This window comes from Heteronotia binoei, chromosome 16 (genome assembly GCF_032191835.1).
Source record: "Heteronotia binoei isolate CCM8104 ecotype False Entrance Well chromosome 16, APGP_CSIRO_Hbin_v1, whole genome shotgun sequence".
NCBI lineage: Eukaryota > Metazoa > Chordata > Lepidosauria > Squamata > Gekkonidae > Heteronotia > Heteronotia binoei.
Genome location: NC_083238.1, coordinates 6,858,764 through 6,877,267, shown reverse-complemented (window position 1 = coordinate 6,877,267; position 18,504 = coordinate 6,858,764). Strand labels below are relative to the sequence as shown.

Here is an 18,504-nt window from a genome sequence, read left to right as displayed (position 1 = left end):
CTTGTCCCCGGATGGAACCAGGCTGCCGGCGCTTAAAATCAAAAAGGTGGCAGAGCAGTTTTTAAACTAAATCTTGGGGGAAAGCCGACAGGAGATGAAATGTCTCTGGTTCGGGAGGACTCATCTCAAAGAGATGAAGGGTTGGCTGCTATTTTTCTACCGGGTAACGGATCAGAGTTGTCCACTGCGATGGTGACAAGCAGTATGGACTGTCTGCCAGAGTCTCGAGGCGGCAGGAGGAAGGTGGCGGGCCTAGCTTGCCTGGGAAATTATAGATGTTTGTATGCAAATGCTAGAAGTGTTCGAAGTAAAATTGGTGAATTGGAATGCTAAGTGTTGGGAGAAAACATAGACATTGTGGGAATTTCAGAAACTTGGTGGAATGAGGAGAATAAGTGGGACACGGTGATTCCAGGATATAAGTTATATCGGAAGGATAGGGAGGGAAGGGTTGGAGGTGGGGTGGCTCTGTATGTCAGAGAGGATATACAATCCAGTAAGACTGAGGTCAGAGAATTAGATTCCCTTTTAGAAATGCTTTGGGTTGAAATAGAGGGCCCAAAAGGAAATTTAACTATGGGAGTTTGTTATCGCCCACCAAATCAAAAGAAAGAGGACGATTATAATATGATGGAAGGTTTAAAGATAGCGGCTAAACGTAAACACTGTGTCGTAATAGGTGATTTTAACTACCTGCAGATTGATTGGGTCAATATGTGTTCTGCTCGAGAGAAAGAGATTGAGTTTCTTGATGCTCTCAATGACTGTGCTATGGAGCAGATGGTCTCAGAACCTACCAGGGGTGGGGCGATCCTGGATTTGGTCCTAAGTAATGCCCAAGACTTGGTGAGAGATGTAAAAGTGATCGCACCGCTTGGGAGCAGTGACCATAATGTTATTGATTTCATCATTTGTATAAATAGGGAGTTGCCCAAAAAGATGGCCACAACCACGTTTAACTTTCAAAGGGGTAAATTCTCTGAGATGAGGAGGCATGTGAGGAAAAAACTGAAAGGAAAGGTAAATACGGTCAAAATCCTTGGGGAAGCTTGAAGACTATTTAAAACTATAATCCTAGAAGCTCAGATAAAATACATACCACAAGTTAGGAAAGGCACAAACAGGCATAAGATAAGGCCTGCGTGGTTAACAAACAAAGTAATGGAAGCTGTAAAAGGTAAGAAGGACTCCTTTAAGCGGTGGAAAACCAGTCCAAGTGAGATTAGTAAAAGGGAACACAGGCTGTGGCAAATCAAATGCAAGACTGTGATCAGGCAGGCAAAAAGGGACTATGAGGAGCATATTGCAAAAAACATAAAGACCAACAATAAAAATTTCTTCAAATATATTAGAAGTAGGAAACCAGCCAGGGAGGCAGTGGGGCCCTTGGATGACCATGGGGTAAAAGGATTACTGAAGGAGGATAGGGAAATGGCTGAGAAGCTGAATGCATTTTTTACCTCCGTCTTCACTGTGGAAGATGAGAACTTTTTGCCCGCCCCAGAACCACTAATTTTGGAAGGGGTGTTGAAAGACCTGAGTCAGATTGAGGTGACAAAAGAGGAGGTCCTACAACTGATAGACAAATTAAAAACTAATAAGTCACCGGGTCCGGATGGCATACATCCGAGAGTTCTGAAAGAACTCAAAGTTGAACTTGTGGATCTTCCGACAAAAATCTGTAATCTTTCATTGAAATCTGCCTTTGTTCCTGAGTACTGGAAGGTAGCAAATGTCACCCCCATCTTTAAAAAGGGTTCCAGAGGAGATCCGGGAAATTACAGGCCAGTCAGTCTGACTTCAATACTGGGAAAGTTGGTAGAAAGCATTATCAAGGACAGAATGTGTAGGCACATTGATGAACACGGGTTCATCCACTTCTTAGAAAACCATCTTTGGACCTGGCCGAATTGGCCAACTACCGGCCGGTCTCGAACTTGCTTTTTTTGGGCAAAGTTATCGAGAGGGCAGTGGCAGCACAATTATAGGGGGTTTTGGATGACATTTCCATGTTAGACCCATTTCAGTCCGGCTTTTGCCCGGGCCATGGGATGGTGAAAGTACTGGTCGCCCTCATAGAATGAAAGTTTAATACGGTCAAAGACCAATCAATTAAATACAAATAACTTAATAAGATACAGTCAGGCAATAGTAAAATGGGAATAAAACATACACAGTATAAAATATAATTAGGCAATACTATAATGAGAATAAAACATAGACAGTATAAAATATAATTTCCTCCCCAAAACACTGATTAAATTCCAGAACCAAGGCATTCAGTTGGGTATTCCCCTTAAGAATTGCTTCCGGAGACATACTCTGGTTGCCCTCATAGATGATCTCCTAAGACATCTGGATCAAGGCAGTTCAGTAGTGCTGTTGTTATTAGATCTGTCGGCTGCTTTTGCTACAGTCGACCACCAGCTGCTGTTGCACTGTCTTGCTAACACGGGGATTCAGGGGCCTGCCCTTCAGTGGCTTACCTCTTTCCTCCAAAGTCAGGACAGAACGTGGTATTTGGGGAGAGATTGTCCCAGAGGCACTCACTTGTGTGTGGAGTGCCTCAGGGGGTAGTCCTCTCCCTGACGTTATTCAACATCTATATGCGCCACCTTGCCTAGATAATCCAGAGTTACAGGCTGGGGTGTCACCAGTATGCAGATGATACTCAGCTCTATCTCTTGATGAGCGACTGTGCTGGCTGTGCCCTGGATAATCTGGACTGGGCACTGCAAGCTGTTGTGAAATCGCTCAGGCAGAGTCAACTTAAATTGAATCCAGCAAAGACAGAGGTTCTGTGCCTAGGCTGGGGCGGCCTGGGAAGAGAGATCCCTTTGCCAACCTTTGATGGGGCATCTTCAGTGCCAGCTTCAAAGGTGAAGAGCTTAGGGGTACTCCTAGAGTCTTCATTATCTATCAAGGCCCAGGTGGCAGCCACTGCCAAATCTGCATTTTACCACCTTAGGCAGATAAGGCAATTGGCTCCATACCTAGAGTACAACGACTTGGCCACCGTAATTCATGCAATGGTCACATTGAAAATAGATTACTGTAATGCTCTCTATATGGGGCTGCCCTTGACTCGGACCTGGAAGCTGCAACTGGTGCAGAATGCTGCAACCAGGTTGGTACTGGAGCTGCCTTTATGGGTGCACATCCAACCTGTGCTGAAGATGCTGCATTGGTTGCCTTTAGCATTCTGAGCCCGGTTCAAGGTGCTGGTCATTACCTTCAAAGCCCTTTATGGCCTGGGACCTGTCTATCTCCAAGACCACCTTTCCCGACACGAGCCCCAGAGAGCACTACAATCAAGTTCCCGAAATCTTTTAAAGATCCCTGGGCCAAAGGACACTTGTCTGTCCACCACAAAGGCAGGAGCTTTGTCAGTGGCTGCTCCTACCCTCTGGAATGCCCTCCCTGAAGAGGTCAGGGCCCTGCGGGGCTTGCCACAATTCCGCAGGCCCTGCAAGACATACCTGTTTAGACAGATTTTTAATGTCTAACCGGAGGCATTTTAATATCTGACAGTGGCACTTAGTACCCACCACCCCATGGAAAAACTTTTCTTCCGAACCAAACAGAAAATAAAGTGCTTAAAACATCAAAGAATTTTAATGACTAGCGCTACTAACGCCATCTTGGAACCACAAACTACATCTTAATTTATATTGTTATATTTTTAATAATGTTTTATTGTAATAATTTTTTTGTAATAATTTAACACTGTCGTTTTACTGTTTTACTGTTGTTTTAATTGTTGTTAGCCACCCTGAGCCCAACTGGGGAGGGCGGGGTATAAATGCAAATAATTAATAATTAATTAATTAATCAAGGGAATAAATTATTCCCATGAGGAATTTGTGTGGTGTTCAAAGTTTCAGGCCCCTTTAGCCAGAGTTATTAAAATTAAATATAGTAAATCCACTTTGTGTAATAATAGTTGCATATGTTTTGTATTTTTTTTTTTAAAAAAAACATATTAGGCAAAACCCTAACATGCAGTTCTGCCCTTTGTGATGAAATATGCCAGCTTTTTGTGTATGTGTTGCTGGGGGGTATGTGTCAATCATTATTCTCTGTGATTGAATAAAAACTGAGTGGCTTATTAACTGAGCTGAGACTTCTTATGTTGGTCAGTTCACCTTATTAATCATGTAATTCACTGTGCTCTGAAAACATATAGAAGGCGTCTCCCCCCCCACCCCCACACACACACCTTGTCACACTGCCTCTGTCATTCAATCATTGCTTTAAGGTGGAAAGAAAACTGAATTTGGGGGGTTTAATCAAATTAGAAAAAAAAAGCATACTTTGACTTTTGTGTAGTAAATATTCTGGAATATAAATTGTAGGGTTCAAATAACAAATTAATGCTTCTATTTATTATTTCATAGCTGGATGTATTGGACAGACTGGGAAGAAGATGAAATAGATGACAGTGTGGGAAGAATTGAGAAGGCATGGATGAGTGGCCACAGCCGGCAGATTTTTGTGACATCAAAGATGTTGTGGCCAAATGGATTAACTCTGGACTATCATAACAATGTATTGTACTGGTGTGATGCTTATTATGATCATATTGAAAGAATATTTTTGAATGGAACTGACAGAAAGGTAAAAGAAAATAATCTGCTGTTTTGTCCTCTGACATCTTGCATTGAACTATATAGCTACTTTAAATATGCGTGTGTGTAATTTTCTCTTCTCCTTCAAGGATACCTTATTAGTTGACCCTCTGTATATACTCAGAATAAAGAGCACAGAAGTAATTTTAGTTGGCCTTTTAGCTAGGGATGGGGGAAGTATGGCCTAGGGTTTATTTTTGTTTTGTTTTCTTGTAAGAGAGTAGATCAGATAGAATTTGCTATGTACTCCTCATGTGTTAGCAGCTGCATTGTGTTTTATGTTGGCAAGCTTATCATATTTAGGTTTAAGACTTACCTTGTAGTATTTCCATAAGTTAACATTGCAAATGTGTGCTACAGATATTTTGTAGTACAGTCACATGCTGTTTCTCCAGGATGAATATTCGTTAAGAAAAAGAAAAAACAACTATGAAAATTTTGACAGTTTCAAGTAAGAGTAAACATGTGAGACTTTAGCATATAAGGCTTGTTAACTGTAACTGATAGACAAACATCACTTGGCCATACATATCACAAAGATGCTGTTCATAGAAGATTGGGGCATCTGGAACATTTTATCCCTGGACTGAAAATCTTCCTTACAACTTGACAGTAGAATGCAGATCCACTGGTCAGGATGATACTGTGACTAGAATGTGAGGTTTTGACTAAGGAGAACCAGTTTCAAATTTCATTTCTACTATATTGCTCACCAGGTGACCTTAAGTCAATAATGAGTTGGTGTCCAGTGATGAAGGTGTGTGGAATTTCCCTCTCCATTGAATCTTGAGCTTGTGTCCAGTTCCTCTCTGCATTCATTCAGGCCCTTCCAATCACTAGAAAATCCAGTCCTGTGATGTCAGGACCTGTGTCAAGGAAGAGTTACACAGATTAAGAGTTGCAGTGAAGGAGGGGAATGGGTAGAATTTCCCGCCTGCCTTTGTCAGTTTAAATATTCAGAGTTACGTCATTGTTTATTTTATTGCAGAAGATGCTAAAGGCACTATCAGTAAACATGTGCTTCCGCCTATGGGAAAAGTTACAGGCTTGAATCTCAGGCTTCGTTTCCACTTTCACTCCTTTCTCATTTCATTGACAGTTCCTCTAACTCTAAGTTTTTTCCCATTCATACAAGACCAGTGTCTTTCAGTGAGCAGAAAAGCACTTAGCACCAGGAGAACAGGCTCTGTTTAGAGAACCACCCCTGCAATGGACAAAGAGGGATAAAAAAGGAAATAAATCTTAGGATCTGAGTTGTAGGCCTCATAACTTCGGAAGAAATTTGTTACATTGAGTTTGAAAGACAAGGTGATGGAATCTGTTTTTAATATGTGGAGTGAATACAAACTCAATTGATGTAATCAGTAATTTTACTAAAGAATGGAGAGGGGATTAGGCCATAAAAGGTATATATCTGGTATTTTATGAACTGAATTCAATCCTTAATATACATGAACAGAAATATTCACCCCACTCATCTAAACTTTTTGATGGTTAAATGATATTTAACAACTATTTAAATAATGTCGCTTAATTACAGGTGATTTACAGTGGAAAAGAATTAAACCATCCATTTGGACTGTCATACCACAGGAATCATATTTTCTGGACAGATTATATGAATGGCTCTATTTTCCAACTGGATTTGACAACTAGAAATGTAATGCTTCTAAGAAGTGAGAGATCACCTCTGTTTGGTCTGCAAATTTATGATCCCCACAAGCAGCAAGGTATTGAAAACAATATTTTCTGCATTCACACCAGACAGTGTTTCAAGATTAGTAACATAACAGATATTTTTAACACTGCCACAATCTTTGAAAGCAATAACCTGAACAAAAAAATCAAAGACTATATGAGGAATATTCTAGCTAAAATTAGTTACAACTAATGCCACTGACGTAAGTGGGATTTAAGTTTGTTATGAGGGAGTTTTATTCCACTTCTTTTAATGGAAATTATATCAAAATAATGTTTGCAGAACTACCATAGAGTATATGTTGAAGATGAGAAATATGTCTATATCCCTATCTATGACTTTTATGGCAAGTTATTTAATTTTACTTATGTAAAATTTTAACTGTTGTGAACCGCCCTGAGCCTGCTTGCAGGGAGGGCGGGCTATAAATCTAACAACAACAACCCCACCTTTCTCTCAGATAACTGGGATTCAAGATGGGTTATAATAAAATAAGCAGATTACAAAATCTTCCTACCCAATGAAGTAATGTAAGACACGTGTTCCTTAAGTAGAAGTTCCTTACCAGGAACCATCATGAAGATTCAGGAACAGCATCAGAGAAGTTAGTTTTTTCACACCAAGATTTCCTCACAAACATTGGCTCTTGGACCTGATGAAACTGTCAGTTCCAGGCCCTTTGAAAAGCCTGTTATTATTGGCACTACATCTATCTGGCACTTCACTCAGGTTCTTAAAATTTTACAATCGTTTTCTTAGTGGTCCTTATATTAGCATACAGGTTACCTATGGTTGCCACTCCCCAGGTGGGGCAGGGGATCTGTGATGTTGTTCACGTCTGCACTTTGCAGTAGCTGGGTTTTCACTTCAGTTATTTTCAATATACAGCTCATCACAAGCTGTCATAATGAGGCAAGCAGGGAGATAAAGAAGTAACTAGTTGTAAACAGAAGGTGGTGCTTGTGGAATGTCTAAAAGAGAAAGACACTCAAAAGGGATAATGAGGAACTTGAGTGGGCTGAAGAGATTGAGAAGGCTTACTATGTTAACAATAAATACTATGGTACAATAAATCCTAATCACAAAAAGAATGGATGGAAGAGCCCTCTTGAGAAGGGGGTAACTTTTCTTGGAAATGTTTGAAGTAAAATCTACCACTTAGGAAAATTAAAGACAGAAAGCAAAAGAAGAAGGGGACAGCAAAAGATGAGATGGCTGGACAGCATTACTGATGTAACTAACACAAATTTGAGAAGACTTCAGAGGATGGTGGAAGACAGGAGGGACTGGCGTGACGTGGTACATGGGATTGCAAAGAGTCAGAATTGATTGTGTGACTGAACAACAACCAAAAAAAGAATTGTAGGGTAAACAATGTTGTTTGGAAGTAGGGGAGTCATATTTATATTTTGTTTTACTTTTAAAGAAAATGCTGACCTCAGTTGCTTAATATGTTTCTATCTAAAAATAAATGGCCTGAGGTTTTATTTTTTATTTTTTTGTTGCTGTTAGCTGTTTGTTATATACCTGGCTATTTTGATTTAGGAGACCCCATTGACAAGATTTGTGTACCTAATGCCTCGTTACCAAAAGATACTCTTTGAGATGTTCTTTGATGTTTTTTGTAAGGCGAGAAATACTTCTATAAAAATAACAAAAGGTACAGGAAATATTGTAGAAGGAATGGAAGTTACAAAATTGATATTCTGCCCGAGTGTTGGTTATAACAATGGTTATATACTAGTTGAAAATAGCAATCTGAAAATAGGGAAATTACGCAAGAAATTACATGTAAGCCAGCAGAGACTCTACCCCACCACTTTCTGTGGCTTGTGTGGAACAGCTCCAGGTGAGCTGATACATTCCCCCCCTGGATCTCTGTGGTTTGCTGGAAAGCTGTGTGTGTGTCGGGGGGGGGGGGAGAATGTACTGGCTCACCTGGAGTTGGTCCAGATGAGCTAAAGAGAGCAGTGTGGGAAGTCTCTGCTGGCTCGCCCAGATTTGGGCAAGCCAGCAGAGACTTCCCCCCTGCAGCTGTTCTCTGCAGCTTACCTGGGCAAGCCAGCACAGTGTCTCCACTTCCAGCTCTCCAGTTGCTACCCAGGGGCTTCACTACTCCCAAGAGCATACTCCACTAGGCTCCTGGGCAGTGTGGCTGCCACCAATCCCAGCAGATCGCTCAGGTTGTACTGCCACCACTGGACTCAGTATGGCTCCCTGGCACAACTATTACCACCACCACTAGGCCCAATAGCAGTTGGACAGCCCAGGAGTTCCTCAGGGCATTGTGCCAGCCATGTACCCCAGCTCCAAAGTTTTGCCACCAGCAGAGGCATACCCAACATGGCTCCTGGATTGTGCAGCTGCTGCTAAACCCAGAAGGGCTCTCAGTCTATTGCTGGATCTAGCATGGCTCCCAAGCCTGAAGGTGATTGCTGGAGGTAGGAATGTTCTCTCTGTGTGTGTATATATAACACACAATTATCATGCTATCTGGAAAGTGGTCATTTTCTGTAGGGGAAATGATTTGATTTCAGCTTTCCATCTCCTCCTCCCTCTTTGAAGCCTCTACCTAGGAAAAGGACAGTTTTTTTCCATGTTGGGGACCAAGCAGCTTACATAATTCTTCTCTCCCCCTTTCAATTTACACAACAACCCTGTGACTGGTCCGGAATCACCCTGTCAGCTTCCACAGCAAGTACCTGGATCTGGCAGAGCCCACTCTGAAGCACTAACAGTTATGTCACGATGATTATAATAGGGAGGCTGCTGCTGAACAGGAGCAAGCAGCCAGGCCTAATTAAGTCATGCCAGTCAGGTGACATCAAATTACACAGAGAGTGCTTCCAGGCCTAAGGTAGCCAACCACAAGATGAAGTCTGAGGTTCTCCTGGTATCACAACTGAACTTCAGACAACAGATCTCTCTCTCCCTGGAAAAAAAACAGCTGCTTTGGAGGGTGGACTCTATGGCATTATATTCAGCTGAGGCCTCTCCTCTCCCCAAATTTGGGCTTCCTTAATCTTCACCACAAAATCTCCAGGAATTTCCCAACCTGGAACAGGCAACTCTAGCTCAGGACTGGCCATAATGAGTTCTCCCTCAAAGGCCAAAATAGGCTTGGAAAGGGCCTCCATCCCTGATTTTTACTGACAGACCCAAGCTTGGAATACTATAGTTGCCTAGCAATAGTCACTGAGGGAAAATGGAGGACCTGGAAGGACAGACCAATATGACACGAAGGCAGCTTCTCCAATGGTCCAATCTTCATCTGTCCTAGGGCTGGAGAGATTGAGTGACACATGGCTCAGCCGAAGGGAGGGTAGGTGATTTGTCACCAGTATGGTTTGGCTTTTATATCTATAGGATAATTTTCAGATTTTTTTGGAAATCTGAGGAGTGCCCCAAGTTTGCTGAAAAATCTGTTTAGCCTCCACGTTAACCTAATCTGCAAATTTAAGAATCCACAGATGGAGGGGGGTGGGTCACATATGACTAATAGTGTATAGATAAAATGCCAGTGAACAGGCAAAGGAGAGCTGATGGATACCACACCTTCCTCTTCTCATTGCTGCTCACTGTGGTGCTCAACATGTTGCTTCTGGAGATCAGGGCCTGTGTGTGTGATCACCCCTTCATTAGAGGTCCTTGAGTGCTGTCAGTCTGCTTATCTGGTTTTCTGGCTGTACTAATAACAGAAATAGTTAATCCACTGACGATAACTATATAGAATAACCTTCCTCATTGGATTCTGTTGACTACATAGATTAAGAGAAGTAAATTCTGAGAGGGATACCATCAAAATCTCACCTATTCCTTGTTGTCTAATATTATTCTAGAACAGCTAGGAGCCTACAGGTCAGATGATCCCTGATGTGGTTCTTGTGGACACACGCGCACACACACATACACACACATATATATATATAATATAATTTTATATATATACAATGTATATATACACACACACACAAACACACACACAAACACACACACGGCACACACACACGCACACACACACACACACACACACACACACACATATATATATATATATATATATATATATATATATATATATATATATATATATATTCTCCTCTATACTTGGGCTTCCTCTGTGTGTTGCTCTGCTCCTTTGGCAACTGTTTTGTGGATGGCTTCACTTTCTACAGTAGCCATTTTGTGGTTGTCAGGGCTTTTTTGGTAGAAAAATCCAGCAGGAACTCATATTAGGCCACACCCCCTGGCATCACTATTGTTTCACACAGGGCCTTTTTTGTAGAAAAAGCCCAGCAGGAACTCATTTATTTATTTATTTTATGATTTTTATCCTGCCCTTCCCACCAAGTGGCTCAGGGCGGCTTACAACATAAAATCCGACATAAATTAAGTTTAGGTATTTAAACAGTTAAAATAATTAAGAACATTTAAAACATTAAGGGCAGCAGAAGTCTAATAGAACCACACTTAGCTTCTTGTGCCGGTTAGTCATAGGCCAGCCGGAAGAGGGTTGTCTTACAGGCCCTGCGGAACTGAGCAAGGTCCTGCAGGGCCCTCACCTCTTCCGGCCCTGCATCTTGAGCCACACCCCCTGATGCCAAGCTAGCCGGAACTGTGTTCCTGTATGTTCTTGCTAAATAAAAAAAGCCCTAATTGTTGTGCCTACCACCCCATCATAATTCCAAAGGTACTCAAAGGCTGAAAATGACTGGAGACCGCTGCTGTAGGTCACAATGGGGGTCAGTGATATTTTAACAATATCAGTGTATCTCTACTTTTCCTTGGAGGGCCAGTGTGGTGTAGTGATGTAGTGCTTAATTCCCCACTCCTCTGCATGAAGCCTACTTGGTGACTTTGGGCCAATCACAGTTCTCTCAAAACTCTCTAAACGCCACTTACCTCACTAGGTACCTCTTTTGTGTAGGAATGGGCATGAACAGGCTCACAAAATAAAGTTCATCATGAATTTTGGCTGGTTTGTGGTTCACAAAGTGATGTTCATGGAAAGATGACCAGCATGAACATTTCATGAACTTTGGTGCTATTCATGGTGGTTCGTGAATGATTGCAATTTCTATACAGACTATCTCCACTCAATTAAACTGTTTACAAAACTCCAAGGCAATGGGAGGGGGGCAGAATTCTCCAGCCTTGGAAACACCAATAGGAGCCCTCCATAGCTTAACAGACACTGTTGGCTTCCAATAACAGAATTCTCATTCTACTCTATTATGGAAATTGAAAGCTATGTATATGCTCTCAGCTTTGCAGCCTCTTTTATATTAGCTGTTCGCAGTTCCAGAGAGTGGCAGGGAACTTTTAAAAAGTGAACTAGCAGAGTGCATTCTCTTGTGACTGGGAACTCCTCTCCTCTGCTGGGGCTTCGGTGTTAGGTGGACTCAAAGCTCTGAGCCACCCTGTCTGTCTGCTCATGCTTAGCTAGCGGGTTCCTTGGTTGAGGACCCCAAATTTGCTTGTGATTCCTCTTCCCTGCTAGTGTTTAGAGGTCTTGGTGAACTCAGGGTTCTGAGCCACTCATCTTTCTCTTCATACTGAAGAGAGGGACTTAGCTAGTGTGTTCCTCAGCTGAGAACCCACCTTCTCACCCTTCTTGATTGTGAACCAACCCCTCTGTGCCATGAAGATGAAAGTGGGGACAAAGGTGCTCATTATGGGGGGAAGACATCCTCCACCTGCACATCCCACAGGCCCCCTTCCATGGGCATCAAACCCATCTTGCCATCCCACAGGAGCCTGCCCCTAGGGCATTACCAGCAATTCATAACATTTTTTGGAGATGTCTCTGACAGTAATTGGGAGGAGGGCAGACACAACTTTGACCATGGTGTACAAGTAAGATTGCAGTTTAAGATTGGGGTGGGGGCTCTGAAGATCTGATACAGGGCTCAGCCTTAAAGCCCCACCATGGCAATGGCCCTGCTTCAGCAATTATAGAATCTATTGACTGACTCTTTCCTGGAATAGCATTAGGCAGCATTTTATATCAGATTTCACAGCTGTGTTGTGCTTGAAAAAAATTGTAAAATTAATTGTAATTGTCTGATGGTTGGGTTTTAGACTGTATTTGCTCGCTGTTTTTATTTATTTATTGAATTTCTATTCCACCCTCCCTGCATGTGGGCTCAGGGTAAATCACAACAAATAATGTGCCATTCAGCAACACCATGAATACAATAGTAAACAGTTTTAAACATAATTAAATTAGGTCTGTACTGGTACAGTTTACTTTTTTGTTGGGAGTTTCTTTTAAAAACGGTCTTTGAGTTTTATCTTCTGAATGTTTTAGCGCTGTTTTTAATGCCAGGAGGCATGGACAGTTCCTTGGTGCTATTCACAGGCTCAGTACAATTTAACAGGATTGAACAGTCTCATGGGAAATAGTCCTGAAGTGATTTCTGTTATGAAGGATTTTAGTACCATTTCTCTAAGGCTTTAAAAAGGGATGGAATCAGCTTCCCGAACTCTTGAGAGAACTTGGGAAGTTTTCTATTGCATTATTGTGTCTAAAGTGGTGCGGCGAGAAGAGTCTCAGAGATGAAACAAAAATGACAGTTTTCAGCTCATGATTTCTTTTAGCTCTGCAATCTGTCAAGCAATGTCTCATATAATCATAACTGGCTATGCTTATTATAATGTAACTGTTATACTGTACCTGTTACTAACCCTGAATTCAAGATGAGGCACATCAAAGCAATAGAGTTAGCTGGCGCCCCTCCCTGTGCCTCTCTCGCCTTTACTAACAAATGCAGGAATTCACTCTTTGAAGATAAAGCCTCCAGGAACATTTTCCCAGGCCTAGCTTGGACCCAGGAAGAACAACTGCAGGGAGATAAGAGAAGAGCACTGTGTGATTTATCACACGTGCATACCAGATTGTTTAGCAATTGTAGCTTTGTTTATAGAACCTTTGATGTGCCATCTTTAAAATATGCCTTCTGCTGTTACACTGTATCAGTTCCAATACTTGGCTCAATAGAAGCATATGGATTATCAATAAAGCTATACTTTGTTTCAAAGCAAGGACTAGTCACTTTGAAATCTGCTTGCTTGACACAATCAGTATAGTTTTTGGTCAATCTCAGTGGCACTAGTGATAAAACAACTTGTTTGAAAGGAACCTGTTTGGATCATGAATAATAAAGCCTATACACATTCAGCCTGGCTTCTGTTGTTGCTAAATTGACTCCTTCCATTACTTTAACAGGTGTTAGGATATAATCCTGTGTTGCTAGTTACATTTATATAAACTGCTTAAGCAATAATCCCAACATTAGACCCCCAAGGACTTGTCCCTTTCATCCCCCCTTCATTATTTCCTTTTAACCTTTCTTAAAGGACCCCATAACTTTCTTCCTTTTCCTGTTTCTTTTTCTACTTCTCACTCACCAGCCCACCTGTCTTTTGTCTGCCCCCATCTTCAAATTCCCCCCATCTCCCAATAGCAGCCTCTACCTAAGAAAACTCTTGCCAAACTGCACACTGTTGCCTAGGCTAGGCCTTGACCAGTTGCATTGTGGGGAATGTGGCAGGACTTGTGGGAGATTCCTCACCTTCCCCTGTCCTCCTCCCCGCACTGTTTTTTCTTTTTGTCCTCATGGCAGTCCCCAGTATCCTCAGCTTCCCCTGCTTCCTTCTCTCTTTTCCTCCCACCCACCAGCCTACCTTTTATCTGCCCCCAACACTAGCTATAGTTCTTATGTACTTCCTTTGTTTATACCCTGCCTTTCACCACAACGGGATCCAAAACAGCTTAATTATTTTTCTGTCCTGCATTTTATCCTCACAACAACTCTGTGTGGTAAGTTAGGCTGAAAATGTGTGATTGTAAATAAACATTATTGTGGTTGTGTAGCAACTGAGACCTCAGAGGACATTCCTTTCTTAAAGATATAGGTTAATCCCCAGATGTATTAATTTATTTAGAGTTTAGATTTTTAAACATATTTGAGATTTTTCTTAGATTTGTAGAAAGACTTGTCTTGTTTGTCCATGGCTCTAGCCTTTCTTCTAGTCTTTCATAAAAACCTGAGAAAATCTAGTCTCTTTATGTAAGTATCCACAGATGAGGCCATTTTGATAATTGATATATTGATACTTTAAAAGACGAGGCTATACTTGCCTGAAAACTGAGTTTCAAGGCAAAGATGGCTAAATAAATTTCCAGGAGTTCACACTAAAAAAAAATTAAAAACTTGGGTACTAATAACTGTCCTCCACATTGAGGAAGTCACACTAATTTGCATGGACTCCACAAATGCTGTATGTTATACTTGTAAATAGTTTCTCCTTCTGTTTTCCTTGACATTCTTATTCTCCTATCCAAGAAAATCAGTAAAAGTTACTCTTTTTCTGTTTCCCTAATGGCTCATCTCATTTGGAAGCCACATGGTCAGTTTGCCAAGTTAGGCCTAGATAGAGACCACAGTGGTCAAAACCGCACATCACATTACCTCTATTCGGATATTTTAAAAGGGGAGCAGCACTTTGACCTTCAGAGTGGGGAAGACTAAAACCTTGATTTATGTTGTGTTCCTGATCTGAATCAGGCTCTCATGCTTGATAATTACATTTGAACAAAATACTGCAGAAATGTGCATGTCGGGTTGTACCATACGAATGATTCCCTCAGGGGTCTTAGCAATATACATGTCTCTATACACATCCTGTCTATCATAATGACAGGTGTATCATAGCTTTTACGTAATTGAGGGTTCCATATTTATTCCATCTGTTGTGTTGCACCACAGTTCTGTAATTAAAAAAAGAAACAGGTAAGATGGATCTAATTAGTGGTAACTGTAGGAAAAGAGACTTGTGTCTGATAAACAAAAAAATGCTATTCTTCATGTCCTCTCTTCTTTCTGCTTGTTGTTTATGAGCTACTTGTTCTTATGGATGCTTTTTAAATATATATTGCAGGTGACAACGCATGCCGTGTTAATAATGGAGGCTGCAGCACTCTCTGCTTAGCTGTTCCTGGAGGCAGAGTGTGTGCATGTGCTGATAATCAGCATTTGGAAGAAAACAATACAACCTGCATGAGTATGATCCTTTTAAAGAGTATTTGAGTTTGCACTCGTGTGCAAGAATTATTGAAAAAAATGGGGGGGGGGGGAGAGTACTGTGCAGTAGGCAGGGCTCTTTGTATTTTGTGATTTTGCATAAGCACAAAAGTCTAAAGATGCCAGGAATGGTTGAATGGTTGCAGAATGAGGCAAATAGTGGTTTAAGTCAAAGTGTAAAAGTGTTATACTAGAAGACTTCTTCCTGACATTTTGGTTCTCGATGTGTGTGGAGGTTTATTTATTTACTAGCAGTAAAGCCTGTTGTAGAAAGAAATACAACAGGCCCTAGAAAAATATTGGGTGGGTGAGCGTGATGAATGTGTAGGTGGCAAGAAGGAAGGAAGATAGACAAACAGAATGAGAGAGAGAGAGAGAATGGTAGGAAAAAGATGGGAAGAAAGGAGAGTGAGAAAGAAAAATGAAACGAAGGAAGGTAAGACAGAATGAAATAAAAAGAAAGACAAAGATACAGAGAAAGAATGAGAGAAAGAACAGAAGGGAGAGGTAAACAAAAGAGGGGGAGAAAGGAGTGAGAGAAAGAAAAATGAGAAGGACACTAGAGAGAATGAAAGAAAAAGAGAGAAAGAGAAAGAATGAGAGGGAGGGAGGAAGGGAGAGTATGGAGAAATTGGGAAGAAAGGAGTGAAAGAAAGAAAAATGAAAGGAAGGAAGGAAGACAAGGAGACAGAAAAATGACAGGAAGACAGACAGACAGGCAGAAAGGAAGGTAGGCAGCCATTAGAAGCCTCCCTTTTACCACCTCCTGCTTGCAGGTGGGGGGAGTGAAAGGGACCCTTCCAATGACTCCCTGCCTCTTAAAGCAAGCTGCTGACAGGCAGACCCACTCCACTGGTGGCTGTAAGAGGCAGGGAGCTATTGCCTCCCTTTCGCTCCCTCCCACTTGCAGGCAGTGGAAAAACAAACGGGAGCCCATTCCATCTCATGTGGCCATAGGATAGAGTGGACTCCATTCTATGATATCAGCCCATAGGACAGAATGGAGTGCATTCCATCCCGTGGGCCCATAGGATACAATGGAGTTCAATCTGTCCAATGGGCTCATAGTATAGAATGGACTCCATTCTGCCCTAAGGGCTGAGACAATAGAATGGAGTCCATTGTGTCCCATGGACCCATAGGACAGAATAGAGTCCTATCATATGAGCCCACTGCAGCCTAATTTGAATAGTAAGAGTGAAGAGTATTTGCAGGTGGAAAAGGGGCTTGATACATTGCATAATGACAGTCTGTTTATCTGCTGCTGTTGAACTGGCCCCTTCCTGTTGTGAATGAATGTTCCTTTTGTGTCAGTTGAAGAGAAGTAACTGCTACTGTTTGTCTCATTAACATGTCTCTCACAGTTTATTGTTTGCTTCATGGCAGTATTGTTTATGGGGGGAGGGGAGACAGACTGTCCCGGACTTCCTACAAAAGGCCCTGAGGAGAGGAAATAGTGATCAGTAAGCCCCCAGGGAAACCTATCAGTAGAGAATTGTCTCTTTCAGAGGTCAGTGGCTGTCTGGTGGGGTTCTCACCTGATGGGCCTGGTTGTGGGTGGGGGAAAGCAGAATCCATCAATGGCATGCCAGAGACAGAATGCGAGCCAATCCTGCATAGCTCAATTCCAACTAATGAAAATCCTCAGATTTGCAACCATTGTAGGGCTTTTATTTATTAAAGATTTTTTTTTAACATGGAAGAGCATTTAATGATCTGATCTATCACATGTTTCCTTATAAGGCTGATTGAGCATTAGGCTCAGCTAGGATGAAACAAGGACATTTCAGCTGAGAGGGGTTTTTTTTTGGGGGGGGGGGCATGTTAATTTGAGGCTGCATTGTAGTAAACATCTTGGTTCTTTGCAGCTAGCCATTCTACTATTGACAGATCCCACAAGCCAAGACACATCCTGCTGATTGTGTGTGTACCCATTTAGAATCACATCTGGGAGGGCTTTACCCATTTGCCTAAGCGTCTGAGTGATTTACATCATTAAATCACATTGAGGTATATGATAGTTTTAAGCTTTATACTTGGAAGAATCCCCTTTCACTATCCTTTAATGACATATTGCAAAAAATTTGCCTCTCATGAGAGTGGAGGGTTCAGTGGGAAGTGCTCTGATGACCATTGGACAACACTGGAATGAGAATAGTTAAATACATCAATGAGAATCCTGTATAAAGCTCCAGATGGAATTATATAAATAAGGAAACCTTAAAGAAAGCAGAATATTCTTAAAAACGGCAGTTAAAAATGATTCATGCTTGCTTTCAGGCAGCTAATATTGTTTTTTTTTTCTTTTATATCTTTGTCACTTTAGTTAATGCAGGAGAACCAGTGTCCAAGTTATGCAAGCCAGGAGAGTTTCAGTGTAAGAACCAGCGCTGCGTCCAAGACCGCTGGCGTTGTGATGGAGAAGATGATTGCCTGGATGGTTCTGATGAGCATTCAGAGATTTGCTGTATGTATCTGGCAAAGTGTCGTGCATGTTTTCTTATATTAAAACTCATTAACATGAGTGTGTTAACATAAATATGTGTGTCCAAGAGGAATAAAAATGACCAGGTATTTAAATTATCCAGTGGGTACTCATCTACTTAATCCAGGCAGCCCCAGTGCCATGTTTGTGACGAATGGGAGCACACTGAGTCTGTTGCATGCTGGGAGGATACTGCTTCATAACACCGTTTGTGCTAATGATCTCTTCACACTCTAATGTGCTGCTTTTTTTCCTTGGATGTTAATGCCCTTTGCCCATGCTTGGTTGCTGGGCCAGGAGGTATACTCTGATTGCAAAAATAAGGAAAATCAATTTAAATACCCTGAAGACAGAATCACTGTGCAGAAGGCTGCTAAACACTTCATTGCTTTTTGGCAGTGGTGTCTTGAAGGGTGTCCAAAAAACAAGACGTAGGATTGGAACAAGAAGCTGTGCAGCTTTGGCTTCCTCAGTTATGTTGTAGAAGGGAACATAAGGGAACTGAAATACAAGCAATAGAGTATGATGTTCTTCACGTCTGCCACCACTTTACTCCTTAAAAACCAAAGTAAGAAATCCTCATTCTTAGGTATCTGAAAATGAGAG

General features: G+C 41.6%; 1 protein-coding gene across 1 annotated transcript in view; it reads left to right on the top strand.

Moving 5' to 3' along the window:
• Positions 1–18,504, top strand: part of LRP1B (LDL receptor related protein 1B) — a 1,229,602-nt gene that overhangs the window by 670,001 nt on the left and 541,097 nt on the right. Inside the window, exons 13-16 of the mRNA XM_060257450.1 lie at positions 4,398–4,617; positions 6,169–6,358; positions 15,271–15,393; positions 17,740–17,880. Of these exons, the coding sequence (XP_060113433.1) occupies positions 4,398–4,617; positions 6,169–6,358; positions 15,271–15,393; positions 17,740–17,880 (674 nt within the window). The remainder of the gene's footprint in view (positions 1–4,397; positions 4,618–6,168; positions 6,359–15,270; positions 15,394–17,739; positions 17,881–18,504) is intronic.